Below are 19,411 nucleotides of genomic sequence, written 5' to 3'. Positions count from 1 at the left end.
TGAATACTCTATCTGGGAAGAATTTCTGAGATCTGTATGTAAAATAGTATAGTACAGTTCTGTCTAATAGAAATATAATGTGAGTCACACAGGTAACTTAAAATTTCTGGTAATCACATTATAAGGTAAAAAACATGAAATTAATTAAAAAATATATTTTATATAAGCCAATGTTACTATTTCAACATGTAATCAATATAAAAATTATTAATGAGTTATTTTATGTGTATTTTTTTTTGGTACTGTATTCAGAAGCCAATGTGTATTTTACACTTACAGCACATTTCACTTCAGAGTAGCCAGTTGTGGCTTATGACTGCCACACTAGATAGCACAGGTATAATGAGTAATATTTGCTGCATAGTTAGAAATGGACTGCTCTCGTTAATTAAAATGACTAATTAGCAAAAATGGCTATCTCTGGGTGATAAAATTATGAATAATTTTTATTTTCTTTATGCTTTTCTGTATTTTCTGATTTTCACTCAATGAACATGCATTATGATCAGAAAATAAACATTTTCCCATTTTAGAAGAAGAAACTAGTAAGTTGTGACTCTTGCTTTCTCTCTGAAGTCAGAGAGAAAATAAACATCTGGCATTAGTGTCTTTTTTATTATGGAGTTTTAATAATTGGTATTATAGGAAATATATGTGGATTTCATAGTTTGTATTTCTGTAATTGTATTTCTCAGTGCAACCTGATATTCACTTTTTGGTAACAGGTGATATATTTATCACATGGTTCAAACTTTAAAAGGAGCATAAAATGAAAAATCTTTCTCTTCCTTGATCTCCAACCATCCAGTTTTCCTCTTTGGGAGAGATTAATATACTAGGTTCTTATGTATGTCTCCAGATATGCTTATGCAAATAAATAAGAATATGTATATATATTCTTGTATTTCTCATCTCCCCCTACCTCCAGTTTTTTTTACACATAAGGTAGCGTACATTTTACACTGTCCTGTGCTTTACTGTTTTTACTCAACAGTTTATCTTAAAGTTTATTCCATTTAGTCCATTCCAAGAGAGATTTCTTATTCTCTTTTAAATTATGTGTATTCAGTTATAGCAATACAGATACCTTACTTTTGTATATTTTATATATTTAAATTTTTTCATTGTCTAAGTAGAAAGCAGTTCTTGTACACTTAGAATATTTCAAAAGTATAGAAAACAGGAAAAAATAGAACTCTCTTATTATCCTTCACTTGAAGAAAACCACTATTGAGGGTTTATTGTTTTTAGAAGTGCTTTTTGATACTATTTTGATTCTCACATAAGGGTAGTGCAGATATTATCATTGGATTTTATAGAAAACTGAAGCTCAGAAAGGTTTTACAACTTTCAAGGTGACACAATTAGATAGTAGAAAAGTAGGGACCATAAGCTTGGTCGTCCATCTCCTAGTCCTGTACTTATTACCTGTCACCATCAGGATCCCCTGGTGCTGTTTATGAAAAATTCAAGACATTTACCTAAGAATGATTATGATTGATTATATTTTAAAATGATTTAATGTGGATGAAAAAACATTTTTCTTGTTTTACCAGTTAAACTAAAATGCCAGTACTTGTTTCTTAGGCTGCATAAAATTTGTTGTCTCTCTTACAGATTTTACTGTAGTGTATATATAGCATATTACTTTTTTTTAGAGAAAGTTTGCAATGGTAGAATCAAGTAGACCTTGAAAAACAGACTCAGTAAATTGTACAATAATATTCATTCTTGATTGATTTAAACAAGAATCCAAATAACAAGTGTGTTCATGTAGTGTAACCTGACTTTTGACTTTATGCTTGAAAGATGGGCAATTGCCTAGCTGCAGGCTGACAGGATACCTGACGCTGGGCATCTGATATTCACATTTCTCAAACCATGGGTGACTTTAGAGGTCCTTAATTTATTATGAAAGTGGAGAAGGGAAACAAAATGGACCTGCGTTGAAGACCACTGTTTATAAGCTTCATTAATCCACTTAATTATAAAGTGGACATTTAAAGTTCACCCTTTAAAATTTTTTAATTTAGTTTTAACAATATTTAGTAATCTTTATGTGGAATTTTCATTCCTAAACGTATAAGTTAAATATAAGGAGGACCCTAAGAAGACAGCAAAATAAAATGAGCAGCATCAAATGGAATTTTAATAGAAACTTTGATTCTTTTGCTCCCGTCTTTATTGCTCTCCTAGCCAAATCAAGTTCTCCAACTTAATGAAATTTCCCCCATTTAAAAATTCAGACAGGGCAGCTGGTGCATTTCAGTTAATGTAATGAGTCCAGAATAACATACTTTATTCTTGCCTTTGTGAGTTTGTGATTTTGAATGAATTTTTCTTTATTAATTTCAGCAGCACAGTCAGCAGTCTCCATTCAAGAGTTGACTCATTAGAAAAGTCAAATACTAAGCTGATTGAAGAGGTATGGTCACCCAGCCATGATAATTGTCTTTCATGGACCTACTATTTGTGATCCTTTTTCATTTTAATTATGAATGCATTAAACATACACACATACACGCACATTTTCATCATTATTGTGGAATATTTGTAATATAGTTGTAATTGATCATAAGTTCTAAAGAAACCACATATTCTCAGGTGAATCTATAAATTATTTGAGATACTCAACTTCTAGAAATGAGCCCCAAAGATGAAACTCATACAGACTCTTCTATAAAAAAAACTGATTCTCATTTTTTAATCTGAATGACCTGTGTTTAAATAATGGAATCACCTATAGATAGAAATTCCCATTAAAATGATACTGTCCCCCTTGGTCCACTATTCAGATTACTTAATTCTTACAGGCATTACTACATGATCATGTCCATCCTTTCTCCACCCTCCATGTGTAAAACTTAGCTCATGTGCTCTGGTTTTCTACGTTGTCAAAGTAGCTATCTGGTGGTCCCAGAACCTGAAATTTTTCTTAGCTCTTTTTAATACTGTTTGTAAAGTTGCTTTTGAAGTAATTTTTCTAAAAATAAATCTATCAAACCACAGAATTTTTTTTCGTTTTTGGAATTATTTAGGGTAGAGGAAGAAATCTGTTACTAGTGCTATGAACCCTATTTTCCGTATTAATTAAAATTCACATTTCTTTTAGAACTGGCCTGATTTTTCCAAACCAGGGAGCACATGATTGTTTGCATGACTGCGTCTTCATTTTGATAGCTAAGACCATTTGATAGTTTGATAGATTGGGACCATTAGAGCTGCCTACTAGTTTGTGCTTTATCTTAGCCTGTGAAGTTCCCTGTGCACTGTGAAGTTCAAATTGCATTCCTGATCAGGAAGTGTTCAGAAATTCATTTGCAAGCCAACATTGGAGAGTGGGTGCTGCTTTACTTTCCTAGGATCCCTTTTTACATTCTGGGCCTCAGAGCCAAGTCACTTAGTAATTCATGTTTAACTCTGATGACGAGAGTTAAATACAGATCTCATTTAGGGTGGTCAGTCATTCAGTGTGCCCAGATTTCACAAGGGTGTCCTATTTGGTTATCATGAATGTCTGTATTACATTTTCAATAATAGCACAACGTTCTTTCCTTACAGGTGTTTTTGTCTTTATATAAGGCTTTACAGTATTACTGTTTAACACATAGTTATTTATATGCTTTCTCATGTACTTTGTATTCAGGACATAATGCAAATTAGATAATCATAATATAACACTACTAACAAAAGGAAATAGAAATGAGTATAATTTCTTTAATTGGTATCTTGAGATAATAGCACATTTTTCTTATGAAAGTTTCTGTAGATGTGAGAGACATTTTACTAGTTATAGGATTTTATTTTCTGTTGTTTATAGCCATGAACATAACATGTAAAGCAAGTATAAGTAAAGATGTTTAAAATATTTTTTCTTGCCTCTGCTTCATTTTTAGTTAGCAATAGCAAAGAACAATATCATTAAACTCCAAGAAGAAAATCATCAATTACGAAGTGAAAATAAATTAATTTTAATGAAAACACAGCAGCATCTTGAGGTAAGTATAGACTGATTGTAAACAGACTGTCTTGCATCAGAAATTGACACTTTTGGGGACTTTTGCATAGGCTGGATATTTCTGTGCTGTATTAATTAATAGTAGTGATTATAGCATTAAAAGTTTTATGTTTTCTTCATAGGTTACCAAAGTAGATGTGGAAACTGAGCTTCAAACATATAAGCATTCTAGGCAAGGGTTAGACGAAATGTACAATGAAGCAAGAAGGCAGCTCCGAGATGAATCTCAGTTAAGACAGGTGGGTTACAGTAAAGTTAAACCAGCAAAAATGATAATAATAATTTACCCTTAAGCAAGCACTGCTTAAAATCTCTTTCAACCTTATCTACCTTGATGTGGGATAACATAAATATCTTTGTAACCAATCCAGGTCAAGAAGAGGGTATTGCAAGCTTTTCCATCCCTTTTGCTCTTTGTGTTTAATGTTAGGGTCCTTCTGATGTAAAATTCTTTAAGGGAAGAAATTAAAACTGTGAAATGGAATTTTTGAGTTATCTCTGGCTTTTATTTACATAGACTATTCCATTTCTTTTAAGGAAAATTAATACTGAATTTATGAAGCATAAAAATACTTAATTCTTCAACCAGTAGAATAGTGATAATTAGCAGAATCTGCAAGATGCTTTCATTTAACAAAATACGCATTTAAAAATATTTAGAATGTTGGTATAGGGCCTGGTTGATTCCCTTTCGTGGGTCTTATAAGGAGTAGTCTAGGGGGGTTAGTATAGCTCTGATGGTAGAGTGCATGATTAGCATGCGTGAGGTCCTGGGTTCAATCCCCGGAACCTCTATGAAAAAAAAAACAATTGGAAAAAAAAAAGGAGTAGTCTGCATAGTGAGTAGAACCTCTTGTTCTCATTAACTGTTGTGTATCTGATTTTGACATCTTGAAGTGCTGTGTGAATTTGAGGCTATGTTGAATTGCAGGATGTGGAGAATGAGCTAGCGGTACAAGTTAGTATGAAACATGAAATTGAACTTGCTATGAAGTTGTTGGAGAAAGATATTCATGAGAAGCAAGATACACTGATAGGCCTTCGGCAACAATTGGAGGAAGTTAAAGCAATTAACATAGAGATGTATCAAAAGTTACAGGTAAGGAATTTTTTTTTATAATTAAAAAAATTTTTTTAAGATTTTTGAGTAAAAGTAGATTTATTCTGAGAGATGTACACTCCAGAGAGGCCACAAGGCAGGGTTGGGGGGGGTGGGGGCATGGTTAAAGTAAGAGTAGATACACCATAGACAGAGTGTGTGTTGTTTCAGAAGGCAAGAGAGAGCGACCAAGGAATGTTCTTAAACTCTTGGAATTTCTAGTTATATAAATTGAAAATGAATATTTGTATGAAGGATTTGGTTTTTAAGAGATGAACCCATTTTTAACTCTCTCATGTCAATAATAAAAGCCAGTGACTTTTTTCCTAAATGGAAGCTTAAGAAATGTAGCAATGTGAACAAGTTCATGCTCTATAGTGCAGGGAACTATATTCAATATCTTATGGTAACTTATGATGAAAAAGAATATGAAAACGAATATATGTATGTTCATGTATGACTGAAGCATTGTGCTGTACACCAGAAATTGACACAACATTGTAAACTGACTATACTTCAATGAAAAAAAATGTATATATATAAAAGAAAAGAAATAAAGCAATGTGAAAGAACAAACAAAAAAGTCACCTATCTGAATGTGTTTCTTAATGCTGAAAGGTTAACAGTATGAAGATTAAATCTTTTGGAAAAATTGAATCTAAATATGCAAGACATTTTTGTCAACTTCTTTACACAGTATAGTCCTGAGAAGGATTTAATTTTAATTGAATTGCTTTACTGTAATTGTTACAAATATTCTAATAAAGTGCCATTGTTATTTAGACTTGTTGCCAAAAGCTCTTTACAATTTAGTTTGAAAAATAACATATTTTACAAGAGTTTATTCTGTCATCTTCTGAAAACAAAGACGGCAGAATGGCTTTTTTAAAATTACATTTTATTTTTATTTTTTTCTGTCTCTGTCTTTTTTTTAAATGGAGTTACTGGGGATTGAACCCAAGACTTTGTGCATGCTAAGCATGCGCTCTACCACTGAGCTGTTTTCCTCCTCCTGTTTATTTAAATGAAAACTAGCAATATGACTGCTTTATATCTTAGGAGTATTTTAATATACAAATAAACTCTGCTCATCTCAAAGTAACAATCCCATAGCAAAACGGGTATACAAAAATGGTATATGAAACTTATAAATATTCAGGATTAAAAAGTCAAAGCCACTATAGCTTTTACACTATAGTTTTTCTAAATAGGGTTCTGAAGATGGTTTGAAAGAAAAAAATGAAATAATTGCCCGACTAGAAGAAAAAACCAGTAAAATTACTGCAGCCATGAGGCAGCTGGAACAAAGGTACGGCATTTCCAGTCTTAGTTTCTTTTTTCTTGCTTTATCCCCCTTTTCTTTATTCAACGCTGACAGCTGCCACAAAAACCATTAGGAAATTTTAGATTAGGACTTTTTTTTTTAAGCCCAGCAGAATTTTGCCTTTTTTGTTTTGGTTGTTGCATGGAATCAAGTTGCTTTATATTAGTCTGATTCATTTGAACTTTCCATTTTGTGGATTTATTTTAAAAGGCCTAATGTCGGCAATTTCGTGTGGTTCAATCTATTACATAAAACAAATACACAAACAAAAACCTCAAAAAAGTAAAAAACAAACAAATCCATGGGGGAATTATCCCTGATTGATTTCCATGCATATTGATTGTCATATACTTTGTCATTCACCATCTCTTTATCTGAAGTCAGGCTCTCTGAGTTGGCAGTTTAGTTGTGTTTCTTTGAGCTAGGACCCTCACCCCAACCCAAGAAATAATTTTGTTTAAATTGAATTGTTTTATATTGGCATTTTTCACTTTTATTGTTGGAAAATGTAATGTATTTCCATTGACCTGTCATGTTGGTGTCAACATATGTCTTATCATTGCTTTCTTTGAATCTACTTATGAAAAACATAACTATTAATGCTTTATTGACATGAATATTCTTTTATTGACATCCTCTTTCTTCTTTTTTCTTTTTTGTTTTCTTTATCCCCATTTTTACATTTTGGACATCTTTATTACCTTTTTCTGTCTTTGATTTCTGTCCATTCCATTATGAAGTGACAACGATTTATTAACTCAAACTAGAACAATTGCAATGTCATTGGTGAAATGTGCCAGCAGTGACACTCAAGACCAGTACAAGCTGGTCAAAGATATATCTTTCTGAAAACCACCTGTACTTAAACAGACTTAAAAGAGAATCAACAATTTTATAATATATTAAATAGAAAAGAATTTATGCTATTATGTATTCTAAAAGGGTATTAGAAACCCTGTACACTTCTTGATTGGCTGCTGTGGTAATATGTTGCCATAAAGCAAAGTGGGTGCACTTGGATTTCCAAAAACACATTCCTTAAACCTTGTGCACAAGGGCAGACTTGAGTACTGACCCTTTGGAGGTCAGGATTTTCAAATGCAATTTTATCTTTTTAGCTACTTTTTGACAGAAAATATAAAAATTGTTTTAAATAAGTTAACCTTTGGTTTCACAATGTGTTGGCACAGATTTTTCCCCCCAGTGGCCCACTTTTTGCCTACTAGCTCCTTGACTGATTTTTTTTAATATGTTTTAAAATAGTTTATAACCCAGATTGGCCATCATCTTGTGCTTTAGCATCTCAATTTTCCAGTTCTCATTAACCCTCTTCTATGATAGCACAACTTCAAGGCCTACCTCACTCTGGCTATTATTTTAGTTTCTGTAACTTTAGAGAAAAGTTTGGGTCTCCCATCTCCCCAACTTAATATTTTAAATTTAGATTTAGAGATAACTTGAATGTTACTTTCTTTTCCTTGGAAGTGGCATTTATCCTTCTGAAATGTGTGAGGGTTGCACCACTGGTATGATTTTAAGGAATAAAAGAAGAGGTAATTTTTTTGGTTAGTTGAACAGATACTTCTCTTATGATTCCCTATAAGGACTTAATGTCCCTTGAATACTTGGGAGATGTTTTCTTATAAAAGTAGTGAAGTTAAATCTGAGAAATCCCAGATGGCCATAGGAGGCAGGGGCTGGAGCTAAATAAGCATTAGGCAGGGAGAAGCAACAACTTACAGATAAAAGCAGAAAAAAGAATTCACATTTTAAGCTAATTTTAAAAATTCAGTGATGAGGAACAAAAGTGATCTCTAGAGAATGTTGCCAACTAAATTCTTTTGAATTTTAAAACACACACAGAGCTTTGGCATAATTTAGTAAATGCATAAAGATTCTATAGGGAGGACTTGGCTGTTACTTGAAGTGATTGCAGGTCTTTGCTCTTGGCCTTGTAGCACACTTGATTCCTGGCATACACATCCTAGCATAATATATAACAATATGGCTTCTTCACCTAGTACAAACATAAGTACTATGCTCTTCATGGTTTTGTAAAAAATAAAAATAAAAAAGGCAGTAATGCATGTATTATACTCTGAAAGTTGATTCATTATGCTTTACATAAGTGGTAAAGGCTGTATTGCTTTGCACTGTTAATTATGAACAAGAAATAAAACAAATTTGAAGATAGTATTCTGGGCATATTATATGTTATACTGAAAAAAAAATCACAAAGCAGTTTCTAGACATTGTGTGGCTCTTTCACGTTTGAGTTTGTGAGTTTTCCCCAAACTTTGTTTTCATTTAGAAATGTTTCTATTTCCCCATTTTTCTTTTATTTGTCTTCTTCACCCTTTTACACCCTAGTTCTAGCCTCAGTTTTACCCAAAGTTGATTTGAATTACACCAGATTGCAGCAAGCAGAGAAGGCGCAAATGGACACTGAAGATGAGGACAAGAAATATCTTCAAGAATGTCAGAGTAAATTCGACAGTTTGCAGAAACAAATCTCCCAAAAGGAGAAACAGCTGTGAGTATTTCACTCTTGGAAACAAATACTTATGTTAACATCCTTCTCCCCCACTATGGTGTTTCCCCCCGCCTCACTTAATGGTAGAATACCTACATTTTTGTTTATTTAATTATGCTGGCTAGATTGTTCTACTTCAAAAATAAAAAAAAATAGAAAACATAATTGTGATAAAACTTATATTTTTGCTCCCTTTATTATTTATAGAGTACTTTCAACTGTCTTGCTGTCTTCTTGCTCAAAGAGAGTTTTATTCCTCCTGCTATTCTTGAACATTAATCTGATGGACGTTATGTTTCTAGATACTGAGGATAATAGGCCTTTGTAATTCCAAGGACCTTATATTATCAAAGAACATGATGTTTTCTGAGAGCTTTTTTATTAGTACTTTATGTGATAGATCTATATATCACGAGTTAGGAAAGATGTCAGTATATGTCACTGAGTTGAAAAAAGCAAGTTAGAGATAGTATGCTAAGTATTATCTTATTTTTTAAATAAAATTAAAACTATGCATATGTGTATATTTACTATACACAGAAAAGAGCTTGAAGAATACAGATTCTGGGAAATAATTATCTCAAGACAGTGATGACAGATTGACAGAGGCATTTGAGTTTTCACTACTGGTATCAACATTTTACTACTTTAAGGGAAGTGTGGAAGTGTTACCTCCACTTAGGTCTTTTTAATCTCTACCCTTTACAGTATAATTTGCTTAAATATTTCTTCTGTGTAATATTGAGAACCACATCAGACCATGTTACAGTTTGTGCTTCAACTATTAAACATAATTTTAAAAACTCTCTATTGTTCTGTCTTTGTTCCTGATGCTCCAAGTTTCCTTCTTTGTGTCTGAAGATCTTTATTTAGCCATTCTTTTAGGGTACGTTTGTTGGCAACAAATTCTGTTAGTTTTCTTTCATCCAAGGAGTTCTTGATCTCACTTTTATTTCTGAAGGATATTTTCAGAATATCCTTGGAATTCTGAGTTGACAGTTCTTTTCTTTCGGCACTTGAAAAGTGTTGTGCCACTTTTTTTTTTGGTCTTCACAGTTTTTGATGAAAAGTAGACTGTCATTTGAATTATTGTTCCTTTTAATTACCCTCAGGATTTTCTTTGGGTTTATCCTATTTGGGCTTTAGTCAGCTTCTTGGATCTTTAGGTTTATCTTTGCCAGATTTGGAATATTTTCAGCCATCATTTCTTCAGGTATTTATTTCATATCTGCCTGCTTTTCTCCTCTCCTCTGGGACTCTGATATCATGAATGTTATATCTTTTTTTTTTTTTAATAGTCCCACAGGACCCTGATACTCATTTCTTCTTCTTTCTTTTCTTTTTTTTTTTTTTTTTTTCTTTTTGGTCTATTTTCTGTCTGTTGTTCAGATTGGGTAGTTTCTGTTGTTCTGTTTTGAAGCTCATTCATTCTTCATCATCTTAATTCTTTTGAGCCCATTCAGTGAGATCGTATTTTTCAGTTCTAAGATTTCCATTTGACTGTTTATATTTCTTTCTCTCTTTTCTCCTGTCCAAAATTTCCTTCCTTCCTTCCAAAACTTCCTATTTATTAATTTGTCTCAAGCATATTCTTAATTGGTCGTGGGAGCATTTTTATGATGGCTGCTTTAGAATTCTTGTCAGTTAATTTCAACATCTGAAATGTTGCTGTCTGTTGTTTTTTCTCATCCAAGTTGAACTGTTTTCTCGGTCTTGGTACGACAGGTATTTTTCAGTTGCACTATGGATTTTGAGACTGTACCTTACTTAAATCTTAAGTTTTAGGAATTCTCTACTGAAACCACACCAGCAGGGGAGTGTGGACACTGACCCTTCATACCACCTGGGGGTAGAGGCCCAGGACCATCCTGGATGCAATGGAGAAGGCTTCCTAACTACTGGGCAGGGATTGAAATCTGTGCTTTCCACTCAGTCTCCATTGACACTATGGGGAGAGAGAGTGGTGCCTTGTTACTGATGCAGGGGGATAAAATTCTGGGCTCCCCATGTGACTTCCACTAACACCATACAGGTGGATGGGGAGAGAGATTATTGTTGGGTGGTGGTAAAGTCGAGGCTCCCCACTTGGCCTTCTCTGATACTACCACAGTGGGGATTGGGAGGGACACCTCATTATTGCCACATAAGGCTGGAAATCTAGGCTTCCCACATAGCCTTTGCTGACAGTGGTTGGGGGTGGGAGTGGTATGGTTTTTTCCTCTGATGTTTTGCTGGAACTAACATTTATTGTTGAAAAGTTTTCTATCATGCTAGACTGCCTGTTGCTAGCTCTTTGGCAGGAGAGAATAGGCTTTTCTTGGGGCTTTCTCCATCTGTGCCCGTTGCTGTTTGTGGGTTATAGGCTTCAACACCCAATATGAGCTATATAAGAGGCAAAAAGAGGACTCAGGGAACTCATAACCATGTTATGCCTTGAATCCTGGAGTTTCTAGCTAGTCTGCCTTCTCTCCCCCTTTCAGTCTTATGTTTGTTTACATATAATGTCTAGGGTTTTTGGGGTTTTTTAACTGTACTTAGTTGGAGAGATAGGTAGAAATGTGTTTACTCCATATTGTCCAGAAGCAGAATTAAGTTCCTTTTATAACTACCACAAAAGTAACATATTGAGAAAGTGTTACATAGAATAAGGCTTTAGGCCAGGGGATATATTACCTTGCTTGGAAATTTGCATGATTTGTACATTCCCCCCACCCCCCAAAAAAAACACTCAGCAAACAAACATTTTTTCTTAATTTTAAGACTTTCACAAAAGTCTTAGAAACAGAAATCACAAGGAACATTAAGTCATCAAGTTTATTAATGGTGCCAAGGGTTTTGTTGTTTAAATCCCTGTGCCCTGCCAGATGGAAAAACATGAAAAGTAAGATTGGAACACTTTGCCAGTCAATAGAATACAATCTTGAAACTTTAGTACTCTGTGTTACTGAATCACTTTTCTAGAGTTTGACGAAGCTGATACTTACTCTGCAGTGATGCAGCCATTTGATCCTTGCCCAAAGGATGACCCAAATAATGCTCCAGGGACTGTGTCCTTCCCTTACCCAATAAGACTTGGGTATAGCTGCAGAGAGCTGTTTGTCCCTGCTGAAACTGAAAGTAATTTTCTCAGTTGGTGCCATTTTGGTAGAGCATAAACATGTTAACGACTTTGGAGATTGGGGGAATTCCCTGATGGCTCAAAAAAATTGGGACTGTTTCTATAGAAATAAGCAGTTAGGATTTTGTCCAAGAAAAACAAATTCCATTTGTTCCCCTAAAATGGAAATAACTTTTTTGGTGTCTGGTTATGAAAATATTACATGTTCTGGCTAAATGTGAGAAAATGTGGAAAAAAGTGAAGAAAACAGAAATTGGATATACCTTTTTTTTTTTTTAACATTTTGATGAGCATTCTTTTTTTCCCAAGGCATAGATTTTTTTGTTTTGTTTTGTTTTTAGAAAGTGTCATGTGACATACTCTTTAGTATTTTGTCTATTGTATTTACTACATCACGGACATTGTATAATATTAATTAGTGTAAGTCTACACTATCACATCTCAGTTAACCCAAAGGAGTCATTTAGCTTGAAAAATTTGCTTTATTGTTTGAGTTTGCATATCTTTGATCACTAGTGATGGCCTTTTGTATTTTTTTTGTGAATTGCCTGTTCATATCATCTATTTATTTTCTCTGAGGTGTTCAGCTTTAATATTTATTTTAAAGAGCTTTTAATATATTTACTCTAGGTCTTTCACATATAGTGAAAATGTTTTCTAAATTTATAGTTTATGGGGGCTGGGGGTGTATAGCTCAGTGGTAGAGCACATGCTTAGCATGCATGAGGTCCTGGGTTCAAATTCCCAGTACCTCCATTAACAAAAATAAAAAACCAAACAGTGTTTGCAGAAGAACACACTTTAAAAAAAAAAAAACACACTATATATAAACTTATCTATTTATTTATTTTTAAACTTTGTTCATAGTGATTTTTTCATTTAGGCATTTTACATTTTTTTGTAGATATATTTTCCCTTTTCTTCCTTTATAGTTTTTGCCTTTGGTGGTCAACATGTGTTTTAACAATATATTTAAAATAACTTAAAAACAAAAATTTTCCTTTGATTTTTCACTCAGTTTTTTCTGATTCAGGATGGTGAGGCTGCTCAGCAAGGCACTCTATACTGTGCTTACTTCAGTGTTAGTAACATGAACCTGTCCATCTGCATCCCTTTTAAATTTGTGGTGAAATAGTATTTATAATAGTTTTTTAGTTCCATTTTGCAGTATCTTGTCTCTTCAACTTGAATTATAAAATCTAAAATTTACTTCACTGAAAAAAAGTTTGGCTGTAGATGGAAATGCTAACTTTATGAGGAAACAAAAATAATCATAATATTAACATAAAAATATTAAAATAATGTAGTACTGTGATAGTCTCAATATTACAATATTGTAATTAAAATGTAAAGTATTAGTAACTATAGTATTATTAGTCTATGCCTCACCTGTTAGAACTATTTATGAGCAATAATTATTGAAATTATTTTTGGGGTTATCCTACAATGTAAGAATTTGACTACTTTTGTTTTTCCAGCTATCACCTGTTGTTTGAATGATGACAGAAATAGTGCTTTCAAATGTGAACTGGCATTTCCAGGCAGTGTGGAGTTGTCCCCAGTGTCTCCTTGGTCTTAGATCTGTCCTGTAATTGGTCAGCTGCCAACAGTAATCTACAAAGTAGCACTTGGTACTAGGGCTGATTATTCTGTTACTGGTATTTAATTGATTTGGTGGTTGCTGTAATTCTTATGTCAGAACAGTATTTTTCCTTAGTTTCTTGTAAAAATTTTTCTCATGGCACAGAACATGTAAATAACTAAAACCCTGTATTTCTCTCCTTGATTCCATTCCTAAGATGTAACCAGTTTTAATAGTATTGTGTGCCCTTTCCCAGGCATTTTCTATGCTTATACAGCATTTATGTATACAGAATTAATAAACGACAAGTTATCATTTAGCAAGGGGTTTTTGTGATCAACAAATTAACTGACACTTTGAGATCTGAAAACCCTATGCTACTGAACTTGTTTTCTAAAAAATATTTGTGAAAGAAAATACCTGAAGAAATGCATTACAAAGGCGGAAGTCATCAAAGAAATGCTCTTAAAGAATACGTACAACTGTCATGTAAGAAATAGCACTGAGTTTTTCTGTATGATTTGTCATTCAAGGGTGCAGCTGGAAACCGATTTGAAGATTGAGAAGGAATGGAGGCAGACTTTGCAGGAGGATCTTCAAAAGGAGAAAGATGCCTTATCTCATCTTAGAAATGAGACCCAACAAATCATTAGTCTTAAAAAAGTAAATAATGGTGGTAAAACTTTTAAAGTTCTGTGTTGATGAAAGTCATTTAAAAAGAATCAAATCATAATTTATGTTTATACCAAGGAAACAGAATATACTGGTCATCTTTAAAAATATCACTCAGGAGATTAAATAAGTGGAAAATGGTTGGTAGTCTAGAGCAGCTATGAAAGAGCTTTGGACATGTAGTTCTATCTTTTATAAAACGCCAAAGGATACATATTCCTATCCTTTAATGGTGTGTATACAATGTGAAGTTTTCTTGTTTCTTTTAAATTGCATTTTCTCTTATTGTTTTGAAGGAGTTCCTTAACCTCCAGGATGAAAATCAGCAGTTGAAAAAAATATATCACGAACAGGAGCAAGCTCTTCAAGAACTTGGCAACAAACTTAGCGAGTAATTTCTCTTTTTTCCTTCAACTAACTAGTCATTGACTTTTATAAAGGTATGAGTGTGCCAAACCAAGTAGGCAGGAAAGTTTAAATATAGAAAAGATATGAATTACTAAAAACAAAACCAAACAAAAACTTTAAAGATTAACAAATAAGGGTGTGGATTGGAGAGATTTTGTTAAAAGTTAGGTTCATTTTTAGTAGATCTTAGCTCTAAACATTTTCTGGTAGATGAATTCTAAGACTTGTTTAATTTCCTCAAATCAGAGAGTTCAGAAGTTCATTTAATATATTTTTCTCAGAGCAAAAGCCAAATTTTCAAAATACCTGGAGAGAGGTTTTTCAGACTGTCGAGAAAAGGAGCCGGGGTTGTGAAAAGTGGAGGGTGCTTTATGTCATCCTGAGTTGGGCTTAACTTCATACAAAGTGGTAGTTCTGTTGCAGTAAAGTGTTACTGGGTTCCTCTAAAGACAAGAAGGAGAAGTGGCATTCTGTCTTCCTCATATTTTCCTCCTTGGTCCACATGGTCTGTGTTGTGGATTAGCTTCATCTTTGTGCCCTGATTGAACATATTGCCAAGTATCTGGGGCAGATTCTGGAAGTTTAATTTAGTATTGAATGTTCCAGTGTCACTCTAAGAAAAAAAGTAGTGTCACTTTAATACAGAAAAATAGAAGAAAGCTACCATGACCTATAGTCCTATCACCTGTCTTTGATGTTTTATATGGTTAGAAAATTTAGATAGCACCAAAAGGTATAAATTAAACAATTGCCTTCCTTCTCCCAAGTATCAGTCCCTAAAGTTAGCTAACCTCAGAACAAATCTATATATAAGGATCTTATTACATATAGAGATATGATTATTAGCAATATACATGTTATATATATATATTGTAAAAATTAAACTCTATTGAAATCATACTGGAATGGAGACTTAATTGCTGAAGATGGGATTCCATTAAGAAGTCTTGAGACCAATTACCAAGGGCATAAGAAAGAGTAGTTCACTGAACCACAAAAGGAAGTATCAGCTTAAAAGATGAAGATGTTTTTTCTACAGATTCAGAGGACAGTTGGCATTGTGATTCCGATAAGCAAGATTTTTATTCTAATCTGGCATCCATTTATTGAGCACTTTGAGCCAGACTGGTGCTTATTTCTCATTTATTCATTTGACAAATACTATGTGCCAGGCATTATTCTTAAGTGCTAGGAACTCAACCGTGAACAATCTCCACAACAAAAAATTAACTATGTTTACATTTATTAATATTAAAGCAGATTAGTTAAACAAGGAGTGTGTGTTACTTTTCACTCCTCTCCCACTCAGTGCTAGGGACTTCATGGTTGTATTAAAGGCATGATCAATTGAATGTCCAGATAGCTAAATTCAGACTTCTGTTGTTTGCCTTCTTCCTTTAGTCTGGTTCATTGATTCTCAAATTTTAGTTAGCAAGAAAATGACTGCTCAAGGTTAGATAGCGTCAAAAATCTATACTGAACTTTATGGGCTATTTAAGGATTTTTCAAGGGTTATTTTGACTACTAAATTTTTCCCTAGTATACTAACTGCATGCCTAATCCCTGTGTAACTGCACCATACGCAATTTCTTCTGAAATTTGTGTTTTTTTGTTTTGTTTTTACTAAATATGTGTTGAGATTTTTCTATTATCATTACATAAAAATATTCCATAGCACGAATGTGCTTTAATTGAAACTCTTTCTAATTCTTTTCTTTTATAAACATACTGCTGAATCCTTATATTTGTGTTGCTGTATCTTGATATACTTTAATGAGCATATCTGAAGAGTCAGTTCCTAGAGGTGGTTGCTGGGCCAAAAAGAATGTGCTTTAGAATTTTTTCAGTATGGTGATGGACGATAACTGGACTTTTGGTAGTGATTACTCTGTAGTGTATGCAGATTTTGAACTACAATGCTGTATACCTGAAACTTAGATAACAAAAAAAAAGCAAAAAAATTTTTCATACTGCCAAATTACCCACCATCTTCAATGTTAGATCCCCTCTAATAGTAGGAGAGAGTGCCTGGTTTTGCTCCTCTGATAGTTGAAAATCTTAACTGTTTCGATTTGTATTTCTTTAACTGTGAGCAGGCTTGCACATCTATATTTGTGTTCCATTTGTATTTGTATTTTATTTATTTGTAGTTTTCTATAAACTCCCTGTTCATATCCTTTGCATAGTTTTGGGGTTGGATTGCTCATCTTTTTCTTACGGGATCTTTGTAAGTTAATTGTTAAACCCAGTGTACATCTTTTTTCCGAGTTTGTCTGTTGTTTTATAATTTCATTTTTGATAATGTTTTTTCTTCGCTAATGATTGAATTTTTATGATGCATATTTATTAGTTTTCCTTTATTGCCTCTAGGACCATAATCCTTAAGATGTGGGTAGGATCAATTTTGAGTCAGAACGTATTTTATCCTCTCTCAACTCTGGTTCTCTTCTGCAGTGACAAGAATTTAATCAGGGCTGGAGAGACCAGTGGCCTCTAGCAGATATCATTTTATCTGCTGCAATACTTAAAAAATTTTTTATTGAAGTGTAGTTGATTTACAGTGTTGTGTTAATGCTGAAACACTTTTGCTCTTCCTCTTCATCCTTGTACTCCCATGATTATATGTTATCAGATTGAAATTAAGTAAAAACAAATTATTCTCTAATACACAAGATGATGACTATCTCTAAAAATTTATTGTGTGCACATTTTATTGTCTCTTTTCTTTATGTCAAGAGAAAAGATACTACTAATGTACTAAATAAACCTCTGGAGGTAAATTAGCAGCATGACTAATTCAGCCATTGCTGTGAGTCACTTTCAGACAAGAAAAAAATGTATTTATGATGAGGGACTGAGGTTGAACCAGTACTTTTTAACCTTTGCTTCTAATTTACCAGAATTGGCTTTAGGGTTTTTGTAGACCATTTGGGTGTTGCTTAAAATGGGGTTGGAGGGGGAAGGTCATGCAGGATAACGTGAAACATTTAATTTTGTTGAAGGGGAACATTAATATTTAAGAAAGAGTAGTTTTTTAACTTACCATTCAAGATCTGCATTTTCAAGTTACGACTAAATTTAAAAATTAGTATTCATTAATATCACTCACAGGAATAAATATCCGCCTACAGTTTACCAGCTGTGTGACCTAGAGCCGTTTGTTTAACCTCTTAAAGCCCATTTCTCCATTTATAAATTGGAGAGTTATAAAATCCCTATAGGATTCTTTTTCTGATTAACAGAATAAGTATGTGAAAGCATCTAGCACAGTACCTTTCCTCATTGCAACCAGACTATCAGTTTTCCTGTTTTTAAGATGAGCAGGCTGGATCTGACAATTACTCTCCAGTGCTTACATTCTGAACCAGCAATTTTAAATGTAAATAATTAACTGTAATTAGAAAAATACTTTTAATAATGAAATATTTACTCTTAATTGGTTTATTGAGGGATTCTTAATAAGGAGAAATTTTGATAGATTTTTGAAAGGCTTTAAGTGTTAGTCTGTCTACTACAATTGTAACTTATTCAGAATAACTAATCTGAGGATTAAAGAAATGAAAATAAACTTGAACTATTCATATTTGAAGAAAACATGGAAAATGTGAAATATTAGGATTAAATATTCAAGGAAGAAAACCTAGATCCATCTGTGTCATAATGACATAATGATATAATGACTGTTTAAAATAACTGAACTATGAAAACAGCTTTTCCCTTTATCCTCATCAAGGCTTAAATTCCAACAAGAAAAACTTTTAGTTTAAAAAGAAATTACTAAATAAACAACAAGGTCCTACTCTATAGCACAGGAAACTATATTCAATAGCTTGTAATAACCTATAATGAAAAGAATATGAAAAAGAAAAGCATATAATTGAATCACTATGTTGCATACCAGAAACTAACACAACATTGTAAATCAACTATACTTCAATAAAAAAAAGAAATGACCAGATTAAAAAAATAAAAAATAATTTCCTTTAATTTTTATTTTTTAATTTATTAAGACTCTTTCAAATGTAGTATTCTATAAATACTATTCTTTCCATATAAAGAAACTTATACATTTTTTTCCCCTCAAAGCAGGAGTTTCAGAATTATCAGAGGCTTGTATAATTTATGGGAGTTTTCTTATAGTGTCATAATTGATTGTATCACATTTATTATATTCTTTTGTTTTATTTTGACCCTTCTCTATGCTTATTCTCATGCCACAGTCAAATATTTTCACACACTTCAATACATATCCCTAAGCAAAATTTAGTTTTAATGAATACTATAGACATCTGTTTCCTGTCTAGGATGAGGAGAAGGTGTAAGCTGTTCTTGTACATTGTGTTTATTGGGGCTGTAGGTGATACTCTCTACTCTCTTTAGGATACTTTGGCAGTTCGTGTCTGGGGGGCAAGCTTTCTAGAGTCCGTATTTGTGAATAAAGGCATTTTAAGCGAAATATATCAACGTCAGGAAATTTTCATAAAGAAGATATTTCCATAGTGAATCCCATTAAGCTATTTTCTGTCCACATGCAGTTTTTCTTTATGGCAGTTACTGTTTTGGCCATTGTTCCAACCAGCAGCAGTTTTCTTTGGGTACATTTTGTAGATACGAATTTAGCCAAGAAAACTGGATTGGTCTGTTAGTATTTTTACAT

General features: G+C 33.1%; 1 protein-coding gene and 1 non-coding gene across 8 annotated transcripts in view; both read left to right on the top strand.

The window, feature by feature from the left end:
• Positions 1-19,411, top strand: part of RUFY2 (RUN and FYVE domain containing 2) — a 37,975-nt gene that overhangs the window by 11,292 nt on the left and 7,272 nt on the right. For 4 of the 7 annotated variants that reach the window (XM_032491514.1, XM_032491513.1, XM_014556286.2 and 1 more), the window contains exons 8-15: positions 2,356-2,425; positions 3,897-3,998; positions 4,141-4,257; positions 4,950-5,117; positions 6,329-6,426; positions 8,855-8,974; positions 14,208-14,337; positions 14,643-14,737. In XM_032491514.1, coding sequence (XP_032347405.1) covers positions 2,356-2,425; positions 3,897-3,998; positions 4,141-4,257; positions 4,950-5,117; positions 6,329-6,426; positions 8,855-8,974; positions 14,208-14,337; positions 14,643-14,737 — 900 coding nt within the window. The other 3 variants (XM_032491512.1, XM_032491515.1, XM_014556285.2) reach the window with 3 other exon arrangements.
• On the top strand, positions 17,456-17,584 carry LOC116667376. The gene has a single exon (XR_004324265.1). It is a non-coding gene; the product is annotated as a small nucleolar RNA SNORA19 (small nucleolar RNA).

This window comes from Camelus ferus, chromosome 11, assembly GCF_009834535.1.
Source record: "Camelus ferus isolate YT-003-E chromosome 11, BCGSAC_Cfer_1.0, whole genome shotgun sequence".
Lineage (NCBI taxonomy): Eukaryota > Metazoa > Chordata > Mammalia > Artiodactyla > Camelidae > Camelus > Camelus ferus.
The sequence above is the reverse complement of the archived record's forward strand: the minus strand, read 5'-3'. Positions and strand labels throughout refer to the sequence as shown.